Consider the following 20,970-nt stretch of genomic DNA (forward strand, 5'->3'; position numbering starts at 1 on the left):
TGTAACCTAAAGAATCTATGCAAAGAGGGCTTCCCTGGTGGCGCAGGGGTTGAGAGTCTGCCCGCCAATGCAGGGGACACGGGTTCGAGCCCTGGTCTGGGAAGATCCCACATGCCGCGGAGCGACTGGGCCCGTGAGCCACAACTACTGAGCCTGCGCGTCTGGAGCCTGTGCTCCGCAACAAGAGAGGCCGCGATAGTGAGAGGCCCGCGCACCGCGATGAAGAGTGGCCCCCGCTTGCCGCAACTAGAGAAAGCCCTCGCACAGAAACGAAGACCCAACACAGCCAAAAATAAATAAATAAATAAATAAATTTTTAAAAAAAAAGAAAAAAAAGACATATATGCATGAAAAAAAAAATAGAATCTATGCAAAGAGAAAACGCAAAACAACACCAAACCTAAGTAAGTGAGTAGTAACCGAAGGCCTTCTCGTCTACTGAACATCCCTGAGAAACCACAGCCTCCACGTGCCTCACGATAAAAGAACGACAGTCTTTGGCTTGACCCTATAGTATACAAGCTCTGTAAACTATAGCTCAGATTCTGCCTCTGATAGTGACATTAGGATACCTGATGAGAGAGCCGGCCTCTGGAACATCAATCTCAAATTGCTTTCTCTATATTCACCGTCTATAAATACAAACAACATTTACCAGGCAGATTTTTAACTATCGATTGTTCCAGTCTGTTTCAGAAGACTCATGAGGGTGCACTGACTCAAGGTTTTGTACATCTATCCAAAACTTCCCTCTCATGAAGTACCAACAGAAGCAGCAGGATTCTAGTGGGGGGGGGGGAAATAAACATACACGGGCTCTACTGTCTTTATTCACAGACGACATGATTCTGCATGTAGAAAACCCTACGGAATTCACAGTAAACTCCTAAAGCTAATGAGAGTTCAGCAAGGACACAAGATCATTACCCAGAAATCGATGGGATTTCTACATACTAGCAATAAACAATCCAAAATGAAATTAAGAAAACAATTGCATTTGAAATACTAACAAAAAGAATCAAACACTTAAGAATAAATTTAACAAAAAAAAGTACAAGACTTATATACTGAAAACTACAAAACATTGCTGAGAGAAATTAAAGAACATCTAAATAAATGGAAAGACATTCTGTGTTCATAGATCAGAAAATTCAATATGGTTAAGATATCCATTATCCCCAAATTGATCTATAGATTCAATACAATCCTTAGCAGGCAAAATATACATACATACATATATATACATATACATATATATATACACACATATATTTCTTTTTTTTTTTACAGAAACTGACAAGCTGATCCTAACATTCATAGGGAAATGCAAAGGACCCAGAATAGCCAAAATATCTTGAAAAAGAAGAACAAACTCAGAGACTTCATACCTCCCAATTTCACAACTGACTACCAAGGTGCAGTAATCAAGACAGTGTAGAACAGGCAGGAGCACAGACACAGACCAACGGAACAGAACTGACAGAGTCCTGAGTTCTCCCACCCTCTAGCCCCTGGCAACCACTTTTCTACGCTATTTCTATGAGTCTGACTTTTTTTTTTTAGCTATGTACCCAGGAGTGGGATCTCTGGATCATATGGGTGTTCTATTTTTAATTTTTTTTAAAGGAAACTCCATACTGTTTTCCATAGTGGCAAAACTGAAAACATTTTCAGAAGCCAACTCTTTAAAATTTTCATAGTCTTTTTGCCATACCTACCTGTATACATATTGTACTTTGTTAAGAAAAGTAATTCTTATAATTTAAAAGAAATCACACTATCAAAACGACAGAGGAAATTCTCTGGCTGTCCAGTGGTTAGGACTCCATGCTTTCACTGCCAAGGGCCCTGGTTCAGTCGCTGGTCAAGGAACTAAGATCCCACAAGCCACGCGGCACAGCCAAACAAACAAACAAACAAGCACCAAAAACAACAGAAAGCAAAACACACCATCCCCAGAAAGGCTGCCCAGCAGCCCGGCCTGGGCTGTACTGAGCCTGGGGCTCCTTTCATGGCTGGTTGTTTCAGGCACTTTATCTGAATGAACAGCAGAGAAGTATAGAGAAAAGAAATGAAACACTCCAGGAAAATTATGTCTGGAATAAAAGGCCCTCAAGGATGCTATGGCTTTTTACTAACTTCTTAAGCTTTTCTCCAAATAAATAAATGTAAAAAGGCACAGCCTAGGGCCTGGTAGGCAACAGAAAAGCCACACACGCTTGCTCCTTCCTTCCCACTCTCTTCACAAATGCTCTGGTTTAGTCACACTCCTCTGTTCACTTTCTCCAAGATGCAAACACAACTAACGTCTCAGCTCACGTCTCCCCTGGAAGAACCACCCTCTCCCCCCTGCCCAGATCTTCTTAGCCATCCTTCCAAGCTGCAATCTAAGTTCCAGCTCCTCCAGGAAGCCTTCCCTGATCAGGCCTTGGCCTAATTTGAAGCATTAATTCATTACATTTAATTGCTCACGAAACGCAGGCCCCTCTTTGGGAGACTCCTTAACTGCACTGCAGCATCTGCCTCAATGCCTCCATGGAGGCTGGAGGCTGCACTTGAAGGCCGTGCACTCCCCACGCTACCGGGGCTCTCAAGGCAGCTCTGTGGGCAGGAGGGCAAGGTGGCCCCAGGCTCTCAATTCTGACTGGTAACAAGCTCTTCCCTAAGGATGCTTAAAGCCCAGCCTGAGTGCCCCCTCTTTTCGGACCTTTAAACTGCTGGAATAGTAGAGCATTTTTATTTGTACTGTCTCTGTGCAAAAAGCCAGACCATCTCTCTAGGACCTGGTCTGATAAAATCTGTCAAGTGGCAATCTCTCAAAACAGGTAAGAGTACATAAGAACCCCTCTCCTTTGAAGCATGCAAGCCGTGCTTTAACAGGTCCTTGTTTAAAGGGGGTAGGGATGTACCATTAGAGCCTGAAAGCCATCGGTCATTCACTCAACAGACACTTGGTGGCACCTCCTGATGGCAGGTGTTGTGGACACAGTAGGGACGAGACAGACCTGCTCAGCCAGAGGGCAAGTGGGAGCCCACGGTAAAAGGATGGGGGAAACGAAAATCTTCCAACCAATCCAGTAATGCATCTTAACACCAGAAGCAAGCAAAGGCGGCTCAACTGTACTTAACTGTAACAAACTAATTTCCTCTAGCGGTAAAACCAGAATCAAAGCTCCTCTAGGCTTGGGCCATGCTTCAGAGCCACTCCCTGTAAGGACAATGGCCAGGCCGTCTCCATTCAGACGACCCCCTCTCCCTCTAGGGCAACCGTTCCCAGGGCAGCAGGCCACCCCTTGCTCCACAACTCACGGTGGGCGGGGCCGTGTCAGTCCCTCGGCCCAGCCTGGTAGCTGATCCTCAAGAGATACTTAACTTGGCTCTGGGCTACGAAAGACAATGAAAAGTCAGAAGTTCATCAGAACTGGGATGGATAAGATGAAGGTCTCCTAAGAAGCTAGCCAGCCAGAGGGACCCTGCCCCCAGGATGGGCAACATGGAGTGCTGTGAGGACGTGGTCAGAGGAGGGGGCTTCTGGAAAGAGGACATCCGTGTGCTAACTCTGCATGGTGGGCAGGAGTTGCTCAGAGTGAAGCAGGAGGGGCCGCGTTGCAAGAAAGGCATCCACATGGGGAGCCGCACGAGCAAAGGGGTGAAGACAGGAGGACGCTGCACAGGTTCCAGGAGAGCAAGCTGACCTGAGGAAGATGTGATCTAAGCCACTGACCCTAGAAAACAGAGAGTAATTTGAGAAATATTCAGGAGTGAGTTGGTGACCAAAGCCGGGGAGGATTTGGACTAGATGGGGAGGACTGGGGCAAGGGATGGGCAGACCCCTTGGGAATTTAGGGGAAAGGGCAAGGATAGACACGCCCATCAGGGGACGTGCATACAGCCGGTAGGTGGACGTGCAGAGATGAATGCAGGGAGCTGCCCAGGGAGTGGCCAAGAAGAGCATCAGAGCCCAGGACTCCAGCACCTAAAGGGTGGTAGAGGGACTGCTTTCCCTGAAACTTGATCTACTGATCACACGAAACTAATTCCAACTATTGTACTCAATTTTCTTTACTGAATTCTAAGACGAAAAAGTATTTAAACACGTATTATTATTTTAAGACATCTGTTATTTTGTTGGGACCCAGTCCCTAGTCCTTAGCAGAACTGTCAAAATGTCTAAGAATCTTGGAAATGGGTTCTTCTCGTGATTATGTGAGTAGCAAGACCATATTTGACCAACTTGAAACTATTATACTTACTAGAGATAAAAGAGAACTAAAAAGAAAACCAAGGTCCACCTCTGATTGGCCATATTTCCAGCAGCGTGGGAGCACAGCCCCAAGGGACCACCGCCAAGCGGCTCACCCACGGCCCTCCCGCCCAGGCCCCTAAGAGTGGCCAGCAAGAGCTTCGAGGTGGCCTAAGGCTCAGGAGGACCAGGCTTCAAGGCCCCCGAAGCCCATGCCATTCTTACCTGTACACAATTCTTTCCCTCTGCAAATCCTCCAAGCCACAGCACAGCTCTGCAGCATAGAAAATAGCTCTCTGCTCATCAAAGCCGGGGTTGCCCAAGTTGTAAATGTGAAACTTCAGGTCCCCTCCATTCATAATGGTTAGCACCAAGCACAAGGAATCTTTGGTTTCGTAAGTGTAGCACAAGCTAACCTAAAGACAACAGCATCATAAAAAACAAAACACAGAAACCTGCTCATTCATTGGGGATTTACTCCATTTGCTAACAATAATCCATGTTAGATTTATAATTAGAACACCCAACTACTGCTTGCTTCAGGGAAACGTACACCGTGTGCCATCTTGAACCTTCAACTACTGAAGATCTTACAGCTGCTCCGTATTGAAAGCAGAGAACCTTCTATGTCTAACTGAGTCAGTGTCAAACCTTCACAAAGACACCTGGGGTCACGATCCTCAAAGCTATGCTCTACTCACTGAGCACCTACAGTCCATACTTGCGGAATGTCTGCATTTAGCATAAAATTTAAAGACAGCTCCCAGCAGTGCAAGAGGGGTCTTGTGCTGCACACCCTTTCAGCGTTTTGTGTCGTCAGTCAACGCTGGTGGAGGTACGGTGGCCTCTTATTGTGGTTTTAATTCTCATTCCTCTGTGTATGCAAATACGGAGGATATATCGCAAACCGTTTTCATGTATAATACTTATTATCTACTTGGAACATCTTTTGTGAAGTGCCTGTTCAAGTTTTTTGCCCACTTTTCTATTGGTCTGTATGCCATTTTACACACACAAGTGCACACACACACACACACCCTTCTGGGATTTTGATTGGGATTGCATTTAATTCATTTAATCTATATGTCAATTCAGGGAGAAGCGACATCTTCACGGCACTGAGTCTTCCAATCCATGAACATGGTACCCCACCATTCATTTAGGTCTTCTTTAATTTTTTGTAATGGTATTTTACAGTTTCCAGTGTAGAAGTCTTGCACGTTTCGTTTGATTTTTTCCTAGATTTTGATGTTTCTTGGTGCTACTGTAAATGGTTTCAATTAAAAATTTTCATTTTCTAATTGTTTCATATCTAATTGGTGCCGTATCTAATAACTTGGCCAAATTCTCAATCAGTTTTCTAGAAAGTCTTGGACTGTCTATGCACACAATCATGTTGTGGTGGGGTGGGGGGTACTGGGGGGGAGGAAGAGGAGATGAACTCGACAGAGGTACCGGTCAGGACCTGCTGGTGGACCACAAGCAGGAAGGGAAAAATAGAATCAAGGACAAAGGAAAATATTTCTAGGTTCCTTGGGAGAGGCCAAGAATATAGAAACCAAAATGTTTTATTTAAGTAGAATAAACCCAAACTACTATTTTTGTCCCTTTCATAAAGCTAGATCGTTTCAAGGTAGTTACAAAAATATGTTTAAAGCAACTCCAAGATGAGCCCATTTTATTAAAGATTTTCACGTAATGCACATAGGACTGACATATCATACACATAAACTCTTGCTATCACATTTAGATGATGGCTGTGAAGGTCTCTGTTTTGGAACATTTGTGCCCCAGCACAAAGCAGCTGACCTCAGTAGTGAGAAATAAATGACACCACGAATCCTTTTATAAATTGTCTTTCACTCTCTCCCTTCGACATGTAATTAGGTGGAGAGAAAGCAAGTTTGGAGACGAAAACCACACTACTTGATGCACGGCCTGGAGCCAGCGTCCCTGGGCTCAGTCCTTACCTGCGACAGTAAGGGTGAGGTTTGAGGCCTCCTACAAATTGGGATGTGCTAGTTGAGGGCGAGCAGTAAACCTGCCGGTGTCAGAAAGGGGACAGAGGTGGAGACACGAGGCCCACCTGAGGAGCCAGACGGGCAGAGAAGTGTCTTCAAGCCTATCGCTCAGCTGGAGGCTGCGACAAAGCGCAGGGTGAGCTCGGCCGCTGCCACAGAGGATGGGGCGCCTCGCCAGCGAAGAGTCACTGCCAGACCGGGCGGCGGGGGACAGCAACAGATTCATAACAAATCACCACTGTTTTACGTGTGTGTCCAGTGAGGACTGAACGGGGAAGAGAGGGCTGCTCCTGGCACCTCTCCCCATGAACAGCCAGGAGAGCAAAACCCCGCACATGCTCAGCTAAGAAAAGGCACGAGCCCGGCAGCAGGTCTGCTGGAAAAATGCCGCTTATCCCGCACTCCACAGCGAGGACGGAGAGGAGATACTTACTACAAATCTACTGTGCACTTTTTCTAGGATTCTTTTTTCATTGAGAGCCATAGCTTCCCCTTTCCTCCTCTTTATTCTTTTCTTTTCTAGCTTTTTACAGGCATACATTTTTCCCGTGGCTCGCACTTGACAGGCACAAACCTAGTTTAAAAAGAGAAAAGAAAAAAGGCTTATATCTACCTGACAGTCCTTAGGCTACAAAAAGAAACCTGTGTTCTCCATGACAATTCCCTCTGGTAAAGAGCAGCATGGGATCTGCTGAGCCAAGACCACTGCAGTCGCGGTCACAGCAGGGTCCCGAGGCAGCTCCTTCTCTCACACCCTCGGGCCCCCATCTATGAAGGTAGCTGAGGCCACCAAGGGCTTTATGAACTCGAGGATGGTGACAGTGGAACTCATGCACATGTGACCCTGCCACATCTTAATTTAAATATGTCTCCCTATTTCCTTCTACTTTTTGTACAAGAACAAAAGTTTCTGAGACTAAATATTCTTGATTTTTTTTAAAATTCAAGAATAAGTATAAGAAAATGTACTTCATAGAATCCATAGACTTTCATGCCTTTATCCTGCTTAATTAGTTCTTAAAGTAATATTTATACGTTACCTCACATTATGAAAATTTTCAAACATAGACAAGTGGAGAGAATAGTACAGTAGGCCCCCAGGTACCAGTCTTCCAGTTTCCAGGCTATCAACGCCTGGCTGTTGTGTTTCCTCTGAGCCCCACCCACTCCACACCCCAGGCACACACACACCCCACAGACACACACACACACACCCCACAGACACACACCCCACAGACACACACAGACACACACACACCCCACAGACACACACACACTCCAGAGACACACACACCCCACAGACACACACACACCCCACAGACACCCCACACACACACACACACCACAGACACACACCCCACAGACACACACACACACACCCCACAGACACACACCCCACAGACACACACACACACACCCCACAGACACACAGACACACACACACCCCACAGACACACCCCCCCCACACACACACCACAGACACACACACCACAGACACACACACGCCACACACATGCACACAAACAGAGGATTACTTTAAAAGTGAATATAAGACATGATATAATGTTATCCATCAATGTAATAATTTTGATGGTAAAATATAAAGCTCATTGTGGAAAATATTGAAAGTTTAATAAGGACAATGATAAAACACCCAAAATTCCAAGATAACTATCATTAATATTTTGCTGTATAAGCTTCTAACTGCCCCTTTGTACACGTATGTGCATGAATATATACGTTGCTCCCACACAACCTCTGGCTTTTAGGGAAAATTGGGCTTAAGTTACAGAACAGATAATATTTTATAACCTCCTTTTTTCATCTTACAGTGTGACTATTTTCTCATCATTAAACGTTCTCCAAATATGTGACTATTCCAAACTTTATTTCACTTTCCTCCCATTAAGTCTCTGCACATCTCTTTATCGTGAACTTAAGTCCCTTTAAGTGGAGTTGCCAAATCCACTTTGCCTGAGGCAAAGGCGTCAGGCACTGCAAATCCTCAGATGCTCCCCACGACAACCGGTGGGGCAGGGATTGCTGTCCCCTCTGCAGGACGAGACCAAGGTGGGGAACCCAGATCACACAGCTGGAAGCGGTGGCACAGGAGCTTGACCGCAGGGCTGCGTGGGTCCTAAGGACGTGCTCTCTCCGCTGCACTGTGCAGCCTCCAAAGCCACGCACAGGGATGCCCACGCGGCTCCCCTTCCACTGCGCCTGCCTCAGCACCCTACAGACCTGCTTTGGAAGACTTACATCTTCAGTGAAAGCACTGCTGTTGACAAATAAGACCAAAATGTTGGCCTTTCAAATGCACTGGAAGAGGTGGCAGTATTTGGAAAAAGTAAATGCACCACTGGCATTCGGATTGAAAGGACCCTGAGGCTGTCTGCCTTAGTCACAGGGTTCTAACAGAAGAGAAATGGACTATTCGCTCCCCTCCGGGCCTGACGCAGCTACAGCACATCCAGAACAAGTCTGTGAAAAACCACAGTGGTTTATTTGTCCATACAACCATCTGTTTGGAAACACACGTGACTGTGTTAAAGAGTAATCTATGAGATCATAAATACACCAAGTCTTTTCACGACAGTTAAAACTTGCTAACGTGTTCCCACTGAGTCCACTGTTAAAACTTCTGTGTGGCCAGAGCTAGAACTTCATTCTTTTGTAAACACAAGACCCATGTGCTTGAAACCTTCCTCTGCTGTTTACAGAGTCTGAGCTTTGTCCTCGCAGATGCAGAGGGGCAGGATGGCGTGAACCCAAGCGCTCCAGGAGCGACAGAGGAGGGTCCCCGCAGAAGTGTCTGCTAGGAAGGGTTACAGCAAGCATTTGGCCGGGTGATGTGCAGTGTCCTAAAAGCTCTCCAGAACGGTATCAGAGGACAACACTGCTGACTCTCCCGGGGCAGTGGCCACGTGGACCAACTTCTTCCCACGTCAACTGCGAGTGGATGACACATCTCCCTGGTGGCGTGACACCTCTGGGGCCGGTGCTCTAATTCATGTTAGGGGAACTCTGGTGGCTTTCGCTCTGGCCTTCAGTTGGAACTTGGGAGCACACCTGCTGCAAATCACACGCAGACAGTACAACCTGCTCTGACCCGACACACACTCTCAGCTCCTCTACGGCTCGCCTGGGTCTGGGGACTTAGAAAGGCTTGAACTGAAAGTGACCACTCCAGATACTTAGTGAGGCAACTGACATCTCCTTAAGTCACCTAAACAGAACTGCACGGGACTCTCTGTCCGCCTACCACAGTGGTCTCTATCTAGGAATGCCATCATATTTAAAGACCATCTCTCATGAATCTGTGGGTAGTTTCTTTAGGATTTTCCCAAATGTACACATTTTCTAACACCTTTCAATGCAGGTGTAAGGTACATACATGTCCGGAGTTGAGTTAAATGAGCATATTTAATAACATACTGTGTACTACGTGAACTTTTAGGCTAGTCCTAAATTATGGAAATGGAGTAACAGAAATTCCACCATATGGAAACAGAATAATCTTTTCAGTCAGGACAACCTTACTGAGCTTGAACACTGAACATGAGAAAACAACTTAAGAAATACGAAGTGAAATGTAAAATCACACAGATAGTGAATTATTTTTTTTTCCCGGATCTCTGAATTTTTTAAAAGCTTGTACCCTCTGCTCAAAGTTCAACATTAATTCTCATGATTCCTAAAATTATTCCCAAAACACACAGTAAGGAAATGAATGTACTGGTAAAGTCGATACATTACCTGAAGATCACGCTTTTCAGTTACCTTGCTGTCTACTTTTCTAGAAGTATTGCTCGTAGCTGGTCCCATACTACTTACCTCTCCAAATCCGCCTTTTCCTAGAACTCTGTAATGTCTAAATGTGTTCTTTGTTACTGGTTGCCTAATTAATTAAAAAAAAAAAAAAAAAGCTTAAGGCCTCACATCACACTGCTATTTTGAAAGAGAAAAGCCTACCTAGCTCCTGTCCTAGCCTGAGTTAGGGAACCCCCACTGCTCCAAGAGGGTGCCCAGGGCAAGGGTGCTAGGCTCAGGGCCTGTGGCTCCCTCAGTGGGGCGGCTTTTCAGAGACAAGCACGTCAACATGTAAACTTGGTTGAAAACACTGAAGATAGTTGCAGAAGAGTCCCGTTATCCTTACTAACTGAACACAAGCCTGCAGCCAGCCCACACTATGAAATATGTCTGTGTTCTTCGGCATGGCTCTTGGGGCCTGTCAGAAAGCTGCTGAGGGAAGTGACCTCGACAGTGAGCTGCCTTGTGAAAAAAGAACCCCAAAGGCGACGTTTACACCAAAGCCTCAAAAGAAACCTGTATGAACAAGAAGTGGAAATTTAATAAATCAATAATAATTGTAATCATAACTACAACAACAACAGTAGTGGCAGCTAACACTTTCTGAGCACTTATTTTGTGCACCAAGCACTGTGCTAAGCGTTTTACACACATTCCTCCGGTGACCCTAGCAGTCCAGGGGTGTGGATTCTATCATTACTTCTCTTCTCTTACAGAACAAGGACCTATAATTACTTCTCTCCTCATACAGGCTATGTCACTGCCTGAAGACACACAGCCAGCAGGAGGCTGAGCCCGCAAAGACTCAACCACCACATGGGATTACGTTTCTGTGAACCTAGAATATGGTTTACTTTCTAACTACTGCACCAACAGGGCTAACTGCTATTTTAAAAAGAGAAAACAGAGTCCACTGGATCCAAAGAAATTGTGTAATGAATATTAATAATTTCTGTACAAAAATGCCATATACAGCCCAAGATTTCCAATAGTATTTTGACAGATGGAAAAGTATACATCAATCAGTATGCAGTAATGGAAGTTACTACTTGTTTTTACTGAATTTTAAATTAGAACATACCTTTCCAGCCATTTCCACTGTAAAAATCGAGAAAAATATGAGCTTTCTTGGTATTCTTCAAATGATTCTCCACTTAAATAGTCATGGACAATCCTAGAAAAAGTTTTTATGCAATTATGTACATTTGTTGCATTACAAAATGAAAACAACTGTGTTTTAGTGCATAAATGAGCACTGGATATGGGAAAGGGAATCATTACACACAATTCAATACATTGAATTTTGCAGTTACAGATTCCACACTCGTTTCTAATGCTACCAGTAAAAATATGAAGGCAAGAATTCAAAAGAAATAAAATCAATTTACCTTCCCAAAGTCAGAGGTTCTTTTTATGTATATGAATATTAATAAAATAATTACTTGATAAAAATAATCTACCAGTAGAAAGACAAGAGTTTAAAATATATTCAGGGACTTCCCTGGTGGCACAGTGGTTAACAATCCGCCTGCCAATGCAGGGGACACGGGTTCGAGCCCTGGTCCGGGAAGATCCCACATGCCGCGGAGCAACTAAGCCCATGCACCACAACTACTGAGCCTGCGCTCTAGAGCCCGCGAGCCACAACTGCTGAGCCCTCATGCCACAACTACTGAAGCCCGTGAGCCTAGAGCCCGTGCTCTGCAACAAGAGAAGCTTCTGCAATGAGAAGCCCGCGCACCGCAACAAAGAGTAGCCCCCGCTCACCACAACTAGAGAAAGCCTGCGCGCAGCAACAAAGACCCAACGCAGCCAAACATAAATAAATAAATAAATATATTTATTTTAATAGATAAATAAATAAATAAATAAAGCACTCAATATATTATTTTATGCTACACATTTCTTGAAGAAATTGTATGCAATTGGCCATGCTTCTGAGGTTTATTTATGATTTATTATAGCAGTAATACAAGTTTTACTTGGGGAGTAGACGAGGGACAGAATGAAGCCTGTCATTTAAAATGGCTCTTTACTCAATGAGTATCCGCTGAGTGACCGCAAGCACTGTGCTGACGCCGGAGCGAACGTCACCTCGGGCCGTCCTGAAGGCTCTGACGGCTGGGCAAGAAGATGGCTAAGTCAGCGCCCAGCTAAGAGCCAGGTGTCACCAGGGTTCCCGCAGCTGCACCAGGGGAGCTGCAGCACACTGACCGTGGGCCGGGAGGCTGAGGGAGACGGTCTGAGCCGAAGCAGAGTCACCCCGATGGAGAGAGAAAGGAACCATACCCCGGGCATGGCAGAGTCCAAGTGGGAGCGATCACAGCTGCCCGGAAAGTTGCTACTGGATCGTAACTGAGGAGGTTTTGGGGATAATGCCAGCATCCACACTGGTTTTAGAATTCTGAGCAAGTCATCTGATTTGCTTCACTTGATTTTGCAAAAAAGAGGTTATTCAGATGTTCTTGGATTGACCAATGTTATAGCACAGTGATTCTCAAAAAGTGTTCCGAGGATCCCTATGGGTTCCGAGACCCTTTCAGGGGGTGTTCAGTAATGAAACTATATTTATAATAGTACTAAGACATGAATTACCTTTTTAAAACCCCACTCTCATAGAAGGGTTTTCCAGAGGCCACAAGACAGGTGACAACGTTTTTGCTCTGAAGGATAGTGGAACATCTGTGTCATCTTATTTCTTAAGAACATAACCCACATAAACAAAAGCTCTTTGGGTCCTCAATAATTTGTAAGAGTGTAACAGGGTCCTGAGATACTGCCACACCAATCCTAGAACTGCACTTGTCCTGGAGGCCAAGCCCTCACTTCCCAGTGGGGTGAGGACAGGGCCCGGCCTTGCCTCTGGGGCTCCTTTCCCTCGAGATCATGTGGGCAGCTCAACTCCAAGCCTTTCTGAACCAGTTTAAGAATTCCGACACTATCAGCTCAGCTAAATCATCTTTATGAAGGTACTTAAGTGTCTCCATGAAGGAACAACACAAATACCAACCGATTCTAATACATTTGTATATTTCACAGTGTATATAAATTAGTAAGATTAATGACTATAGTCAACTTACCAGTGTATCTCAATTTCACTTCCCAGTACTCCTTACCTCAAAAACAACAGACTCTGCTCCGCTGCCCTAGTCTGGCAGATAAACCTACTGCACACAAGTTTTAAAAATTATGACATTTAAAACTGTGCATCAGTTCAGCACTGGTTTTTAATATGTTCATCTTGACGACCCCCACTAACCCTCGCGTTGTGCTGATTCTCACCACAGCTTCATGTGGAAAACAGGGAGCATAAAGGAATCATTACGTTCATTATGCAGCATCAGGATTCTGGGATCCAAGACGAGAAAAGAAGGTTTGGGGGGAAACAAAGGCTGTAACAATACTGAGATGAGACAGAATAATAGAAAACACTGAAACTCCTAGATTATACATGGTATTATGCTGAAGTCTCCAATTAGCTGACACCTTGCAACAGCCGATGGCAAATGGCCATTAATAAATATCTAGGGAGTGACAGTCATCAGTCGAATGAATTAAATCAAACAGAGAGATGCCTGGGTATCAACACTCATTTAAAGATCAGCAACCGTTAAGTCGATGTCTTGAAATTTACGCACAGAGAAGGCAGAATTTCTGACCAGTCTCATATGGTCACGTGCAGCGCCCATGTTTGTCAATGTCAGGATAGAATTTCAGCGTCAGAAGCTGGAATAGGAAACAAGGATCCTCTCCAGAGCTCTCAGACACACGGCCCCGCTGACACCCTGACGTCAGACCCCTCGCCTCCAGAGCTGGGAGACGGTGCATCCATTTCCTCAGCCACCCAGTGTGTGGCACTTCGTCACGGCAGCCCCAGGAACCCGACATCGGTCCTGACAGAGCAGGCTCTCAACAGACATCTGTTGAGTGAATGGATGAGTGATAGCCGAATGTCTTTGTAAGTACACAAATGACTCCATGTTTTGGGCCAGGTCACCTCAGAAACCACTCTTTCTTCCTAGTACACAAGGAAGCTGAGTTCAGCCAAAGTGTTCTGGCTTAGGATTTTCCTGTCCTTATTGCAAAGATCTGCAGAAAAGATATTTTCAGCGAGTGCCAAGGTCTAAAAACAACATTTTATGGGACCCTTTTCATCCCAGAGCAAGCACTGCAGAAGGCTGTGCCGAGGGGCCAGGGCAGCAAAGTCACGCTCGTGACCGGGCGCTCCAGTGTGTCATTATGTCGTGTAGTTGTCACTCTTCACCTGCCTTTCTGGTGAAGGGGACCACTGTGGCCTGGAGAGGACACTCACGTGGAGAAGCTGCTGTGAGCCCCGTCTGGGGCGGAGCCCCAGGATGTGTGCAGGGCCAGCTCGACCCACTCACCGAGTGCATTCCTTGAAGACGTCTTTGGAAGGGTCCTCCTGCAGCTGTAGTCTGCACTCCTGCACAACGTGGCCCGGTATTTCTGGTAGAGGGGTTGCCGAACTCTTAAGACAGCACAGACCAAATGCATGACAATTAGTGATTTCATAATTTACCAACTGAAAACAGAATCTAAAGCTTATTGTACCACAAAGTGTATGAAATAACAGGTCAGAGGGCCACCTTCACCCTCCACCCCAGTCTCATTCTCCAGAGTTCAGTGTGTCACCTGCCTCTTCAGACCATTCCTATGCAGGGTCCCCAAGGGATATCTGCACACCCATCTTCACAGCAGCATTATTCATGATACCCGAAAGATGGAAATAACACAGGTGTCCGTCAGTGGGTGGACAGATAAACAAAATGTGGTCAATCCCAACAACAGAATATTATTCAGCCTCAAAAAAGAAGGAAATTCTGGGACTTCCCTGGTGGTCCAGTGGGTAAGACTCTGTGCTCCCAATGCAGGGGGCCCGGGTTCGATCCCTGGTCAGGGAACTAGATCCTGCATGCATGCCACCAACTAAGAGTTCACGTGCCGCAACTAAGAGTTCACGTGCCGCAACTAAGGGTCCGCATGCCGCAATGAAGATCCTGTGTGCCGCACAACTAAGACCCGTCGGAGCCAAAATAAATATAATAATTAAAAAAAGAAGGAAATTCTAATACCTGCTAAAACCTGGATTAACCTTGAGGACATTATGCTAAGTGACATAAACCAGTCACAAAAAGATATAGTATATGATTCCACTTACATGAGGTCCCTAAACTAGTCAGATTCATAGAGACAGAAAATAGATGGTGGGTGCCAGGGGCTGAGGGGAGGGGCAAGTGGGGAGTTAGTGTTTAATGGGACAGAGTTACAGTTTTGCAAGATGAAAAAAGCACAGGAGATGGATGGTGGTGATGGTTGCCCATCAATGTGAATGTACTTAATTCTACTGAACTGTATACCTAGAAATGGTTCAGACGGTAAATTTTGTTTTTTTAATCATAATTAAAAATGTAAACACACACACTCAGAAATACACGCATTTTTCCCTCATAGAAATGGGATAAATATATATACAGTTTTGTAAGTATATGATGAATCCTACAAAGCTACCCTGCTTTCTTTAATGACCACATGGTTTCCCAGAGCATGGGTTTCTGTTTCTCTTAACCATTCTAGTTGCCAGTTTTCTCCACTGCAAACACCACTGCCATGAACATCTTTGCACAATTGTGTCTTGTTTTTGGTTTGGGGTTTTTTTTAATTAATTACTTAATTTATTTATTTATTTATTTATTTTTGGCTGTTTTGGGTCTTCATTGCTGTGCGCGGGCTTTCTCTAGTTGCGGCGAGCGGGGCCTTCTCTTCGTTGCGGTGCATGGGCTTCTCACTGTGGTGGCTTCTCTTGCTGTGGAGCGCGGGCTCTAGGCGCACGGGCTTCAGTAGTCGTGGTTCGCGGGCTTTAGAGCACAGGCTCAATAGTTGTGGCGCACAGGCTTAGTTGCTCCGTGGCATGTGGGATCTTCCCGGGCCAGGGATTGAATCTGTGTCCCCTGCATTGGCAGGCAGATTCTTAACCACTGTGTCACCAGGGAAGCCCAGGATACACGTATTTTAAACGTTGATATTTATTGCAAAATTGCCCTCCAGAAAGCCTCTAATCACTCTACATTCTCACCAATATGTCCCCACGCACCAGTTTCCCATTCTCTTAACCCTCATCCAGAGAATTCTGAAAAAAGAAAACACATAGCAAAAAACTTGTCCAGATTTATTGAAAAAAACACACAGGTCACGTTCAACTGCACATTTAATTTGTCATTAGAAATGAGAAGTGCATTCTACACTCATTTCTGCCTACGGTATAGCTGAGTAACTACAGCAAAACTTTGTATTTTCTATAAATCAAAGCAGCTATTTCATCAAAGATGCTGAAATTGGTTTTCCCCCCAAAACCAATAATATTGTTATAACTAATAATGATTAATAGCTGTCATTTAAATTGCCTAATACAAGTGAGGCATTATGTCACTTAGCCTCATAAGAACCCGACGGAAGAGGCTCCAGGAGCTACAGACATTCTTGTACAGCCACAGCGAACAGTGGGGGAGCCAAGCCTGAACCATCCTCCCTCGAGACCAGTTCCTTCCTACGCGGCAAGGCTGTGATGAGGATAAGAGGGATCCATTCACTCCACCATTTCAGAAAAGAAGTCTGTTCACTCATTTACTCAACAAATACACATTGTTCCAGCCTAAGGACGAAACAGAAATCAAGACAAAATTTCCACAGAAGACAAAGCTATTACATTCCCACGCTTGTCTCAAAAATACACGTTTTACAGAAGTAGCTCTCAGTATTCTCCATAGTATTACTGCCCCTCCAAAGGTCTCAATTTCCTGAAGCTGAATTAAATAGCAGGTTAGTTCTATTAAGACTATTTAATGATTTACTCCAAATAGTGATCCTTTTTCAATACCTTAGAAAACATTTATATTAATAGAAATGTATTTCCACAGAAAGGAAAAGCAATGCTTCTAGTCTCCCATGAGCAGGGAAGTAAGGTAAGCTAAAGTATAGCAAGCTAAGGAATGGCACCACTGGCCAGATGCTAAACGTAAGCAAAGTGGGACACAGACGTCTGCTGCGGCTTTAAATGAAGGAACAAGAATTATTTTTCAGAAAAGGTAGTCACCAGGGAAATTTTACCAAATGACTCGGTGCCTTGCTTTTTAAAGTTCTGGACACCGAGAACTCTAATAGGAAAGTCCACTGATGGGGAAGAAGAGGTGGGTGGATTTTGCAGATATATGCTTATTTTTTCTCTGTTGAAAATATACATCTTTATTATTTTTTAAAAATTGGGTTGTCTTTTTATTGTTGAATTGTAAGAGCTCTTCATATATTTTGGATACCTGATCCTAACCAGATACTGGACTTGCAAATATTTTCTCCCATTCTATAGGCGGCCTTTTATTTTTCTTTATAGTGCTCTTTGAAGCACTATTTTGATGAAGTCCAATATATCTGTTTGTTTTCTTTTGTTGCTGTCCTTTTGATGTCATATATGAGAAACCACTGTCTAAATCAAGGTGAAACGAAGATTTACACCTAAAAGATTTACAGCTACGATTTACACCTTAGAGATTTCCTCTAAGAGTTGTACAGTGTTAGCTCTTATATTTAGGTATTTGATCCATTTGAAGTTAATTTTTGTATATGGTATTAGATAAGGGTCCAACTTCATTCCTTTGCATGTGGATATCCAGTTGTCCCAGCACCATTTATCGAGAAGACGATTCTTTCCCCCACTGAATTGTGCTGGCAGCTTTACTGTAAGTCAGTTGACTGTTTCTGGACCCTCGATTCTATTCCATTGATCTGTATGTCTGTCCTTATGCCAGTACCATACTGTCTTGATTACTGTAGCTTTGTAGTAAGTTTTGAAATTGAGAAGTGTAAGTTCTCCAACTTTGTTCTTCTTTTTTAAGATTGTTATAACTATTCTGGATCCTTTTAGTACGTGTATGAATTCTAAGATCAGCTTGTTAATTTCCGCAAAAAAAAGGAAGTTAAGATTTTGATAGGGATTATATTGAATCTACAAATCAGTATTAAGTCTTCTAATCCATGAACATAGGATATCTTTCCATTTTATTATAGTCCTTCTTTACTGTCTTTCAATGGTGTTTTGAAGTTTTCAGTGTATAAGTGTTGCACTTCTTTTGTTATATTTACTCCTAACTATTCTATTCTTTTTTCTGTTATTGTAAATGGAATTGCTTTAATTTCATTTTTGGATTTTAATTGATAGTGTATAGAAACACAATAGAATTTTGTATAGTAATCCTGTACCCTGCAACCTTGCTGAACTCATTTATTAGCTTTAGCAGCTTTTTTTCTCCTAATGTGTGTATAGATACTCAGGACTTTCTATATACAAGTGCTATGATCTGAAATGTGTGCCCCCCAAATTTACATGTTGAATTCCTAACCCCAAAGTGATGATATTGGGAGGTAGGGCCTTTGGGAGATGCTTAGATCATGAGGATGGAGCTCCCATGAGTGGGACTGGTGCCCTTACAACAGAGGCTCCAGAGACACCCCACACCTCTTCCACCATGTGAGGACACAGCAAGAAGGTGCTGGCTATGAACCAGGAAGAGGGCCTTCACCAGAAGGTGACCATGTTGGCACCTTGATCTTGGACTTCCCAGCCTCCAGACCTGCGAGCAATAAATTTCTGTTGTTTATAAGCCACCCAGTCTGTGGCATTTTGCTATAGCATCCTGAATGGATTAAGACAACAAGATCATGTTATCTGCGAATAGATAGTCTTACTTCTTCTTTTTCAATCTGGATACCTTTTATTTATTTTTCTTGCCAACTGCCCTAGCTAGAACTTCCAGTACAATGCCAAGTAGAAGAGATGAGAGTAAACATCCTTATTTTGTTCCTGATCTTAGGGGGAAAGCATCCAACCTTTCACATTTAAGTATGACATCAGCTGTGTTTTGTATATGTCCTTCACCAGGTTGAGGAAGTTCCATTCCACTCCTAATTTGTTGAGGGCTCTTATTATAAAGGAGTCTTTGGATTTTGTCAAATGCTTCTTCTGCCTTTACTGAGATAATCATGTGAGTTTTTTTGTACTTTATTAATATAATGTATTATATTAATTTGATTATCAGATATTGAACCAACTTTGCATTCCTGGGATAAATCACACTCGGTTTTGGTCTTTTTTTTTTTTTGGTAAATCAAATTTGGTTGAATTTTAATATTTGGGAATCTTGAAAAGAAAATTAAGAATGACTGAGTGAAAGGATAAAGAAATGTAAGACTGAACATATACAGTCTTGCCTTACTTTTAGGGGATTTAGGTATTCGGTGATGTTGAAATTTGAATAAAGGAGTTCCCTTTTTTATATGTAAAAGAAAGAGATTTTCGTTGTTTTTAAAGAAAGGACAACAAGAAGAAAAACTACAATGGTGATGTGACTCATTTTCATTTTTTTTTTAAGTAAAGCAGAAGGATAGCTTCCGCCAGTTGACAAGGAAAAACAAAAACAACACCATCATCTTCAGGCAGCCCAGAGACATCTCTCACTACTACTGAGCCACAGATGGATATCTGCTGCTCCCTCCTGCTTCTATACTTGCTATATCCACCAGGATAACTTTTCAAATTATGTCTTTCTCCTTGACAACCTCTCTTGCTATGTGAGTATTTCTTCAGGAAAGGTGAAGAAGGAAAGAGAAGTTAACAAAAAAGACTTTAAAAACTACATAAAGGAAACTTCTCTTCTATAGCTCCCAATTAGTGTCCTGGGGGTACCTACAAATATGTAGATGCTGTGAACACCTGTGTTTGAAAAGAAAGATCTATAGCCAAGGTATTGAGGCCGGAGGCTGGGGTAGACTCAAGCTTTGGAGTCAAAACCTATTTGGGTGTGAATCACATCTCTGCCAGCACTAGCTATGGGAACATCTTTGTGCCCGCTAGACAGTCCACTGGTCTTTCCCTCTGGCGTTCAATCTTTCTTATGAGTGAGCCCCCCTCCTTGATGGCCCTACCACCTTCATTAGCTACACTCACAATCGGAATGTTCTGAACCCATTCTCAACACACTATTCTCCAACTACAGTCTCTCCACGTTTGATTCCTGGCTCAGGTACTTACTAGTTGTGTCATCTTCGGTAAGTCATTCACCCATTCTGATTTTCAGTCTTATCACGTGAAAACAGACATAATAATACACCTACCTCATAGGTTTGTTGTGAGCATTAAGTAATGTGTTACATGCACAAGGCTTAGAGCAATCCTCACTACATGTTAGCCATCACTCCTCCAACTCTGCAACAGAGTTACCTGCCCAGGGTTTAGGACTTCTAACGGCCTGCAAAAAGCAAGCCAGATGGAGGGAAGCAGGTTACAACTCTAATTTCAGGGACACACTAAACTGTAAGAACCAAGTGACTCAAAAAGTATAAAAATGAAGACCCATTAAAGCTTTTAAGAGAAAAATGTTATTTTCAGTCCAAGAGAGGAAAATAAAATTCTCTAAGCCTATATTCTGTTTGAGGACACATAGAAACTTCAAAATTCTTTAAATCAATTTCCCAAGAGATTTAATTATTAATTTCCTCAGTGAATCAAAAGAAAGTGCAGAAAAGGAACATTTATAAGAAATTAAAGATTTTAACACACTTATTCCAACTAAGTAAAGATGGCTATGCACACGGATTATTTAAGTAAGTTATTTACAAATCTTTACGCTACAGAAGAAAACACACCTCCTCAATGAAGAATGTGTCTAAGACCAGGAGCCCACAGTCTCTTCTGTCCTCGTCAGCAGCCACTTCATATTCCGCCTGATTGCAGCGATGAGAGAAAAGAAAAATGTTAGTTAAGCTTCTTCACGGACATCGTAATGTTTCAAAAAATCCTCTGACTTGTGAAATTGACTTGGTGCCCTA

General features: G+C 43.5%; 1 protein-coding gene across 7 annotated transcripts in view; it reads right to left on the minus strand.

Annotated features, from left to right (window-relative positions):
• Positions 1 to 20,970, minus strand: part of GRK4 (G protein-coupled receptor kinase 4) — an 82,357-nt gene that overhangs the window by 23,645 nt on the left and 37,742 nt on the right. For 6 of the 7 annotated variants that reach the window (XM_068543533.1, XM_068543531.1, XM_068543535.1 and 3 more), the window contains 6 exons: positions 20,788 to 20,865; positions 14,460 to 14,563; positions 11,156 to 11,248; positions 10,099 to 10,162; positions 6,698 to 6,838; positions 4,469 to 4,659 (listed from right to left, as the gene is read on the minus strand). In XM_068543533.1, the coding sequence (XP_068399634.1) occupies positions 4,469 to 4,659; positions 6,698 to 6,838; positions 10,099 to 10,162; positions 11,156 to 11,248; positions 14,460 to 14,563; positions 20,788 to 20,865 (671 nt within the window). The remainder of the gene's footprint in view (positions 1 to 4,468; positions 4,660 to 6,697; positions 6,839 to 10,098; positions 10,163 to 11,155; positions 11,249 to 14,459; positions 14,564 to 20,787; positions 20,866 to 20,970) is intronic. The other variant, XM_068543538.1, reaches the window with a different exon arrangement.

Source organism: Eschrichtius robustus, chromosome 4 (assembly GCF_028021215.1).
Source record: "Eschrichtius robustus isolate mEscRob2 chromosome 4, mEscRob2.pri, whole genome shotgun sequence".
Classification (NCBI taxonomy): domain Eukaryota; kingdom Metazoa; phylum Chordata; class Mammalia; order Artiodactyla; family Eschrichtiidae; genus Eschrichtius; species Eschrichtius robustus.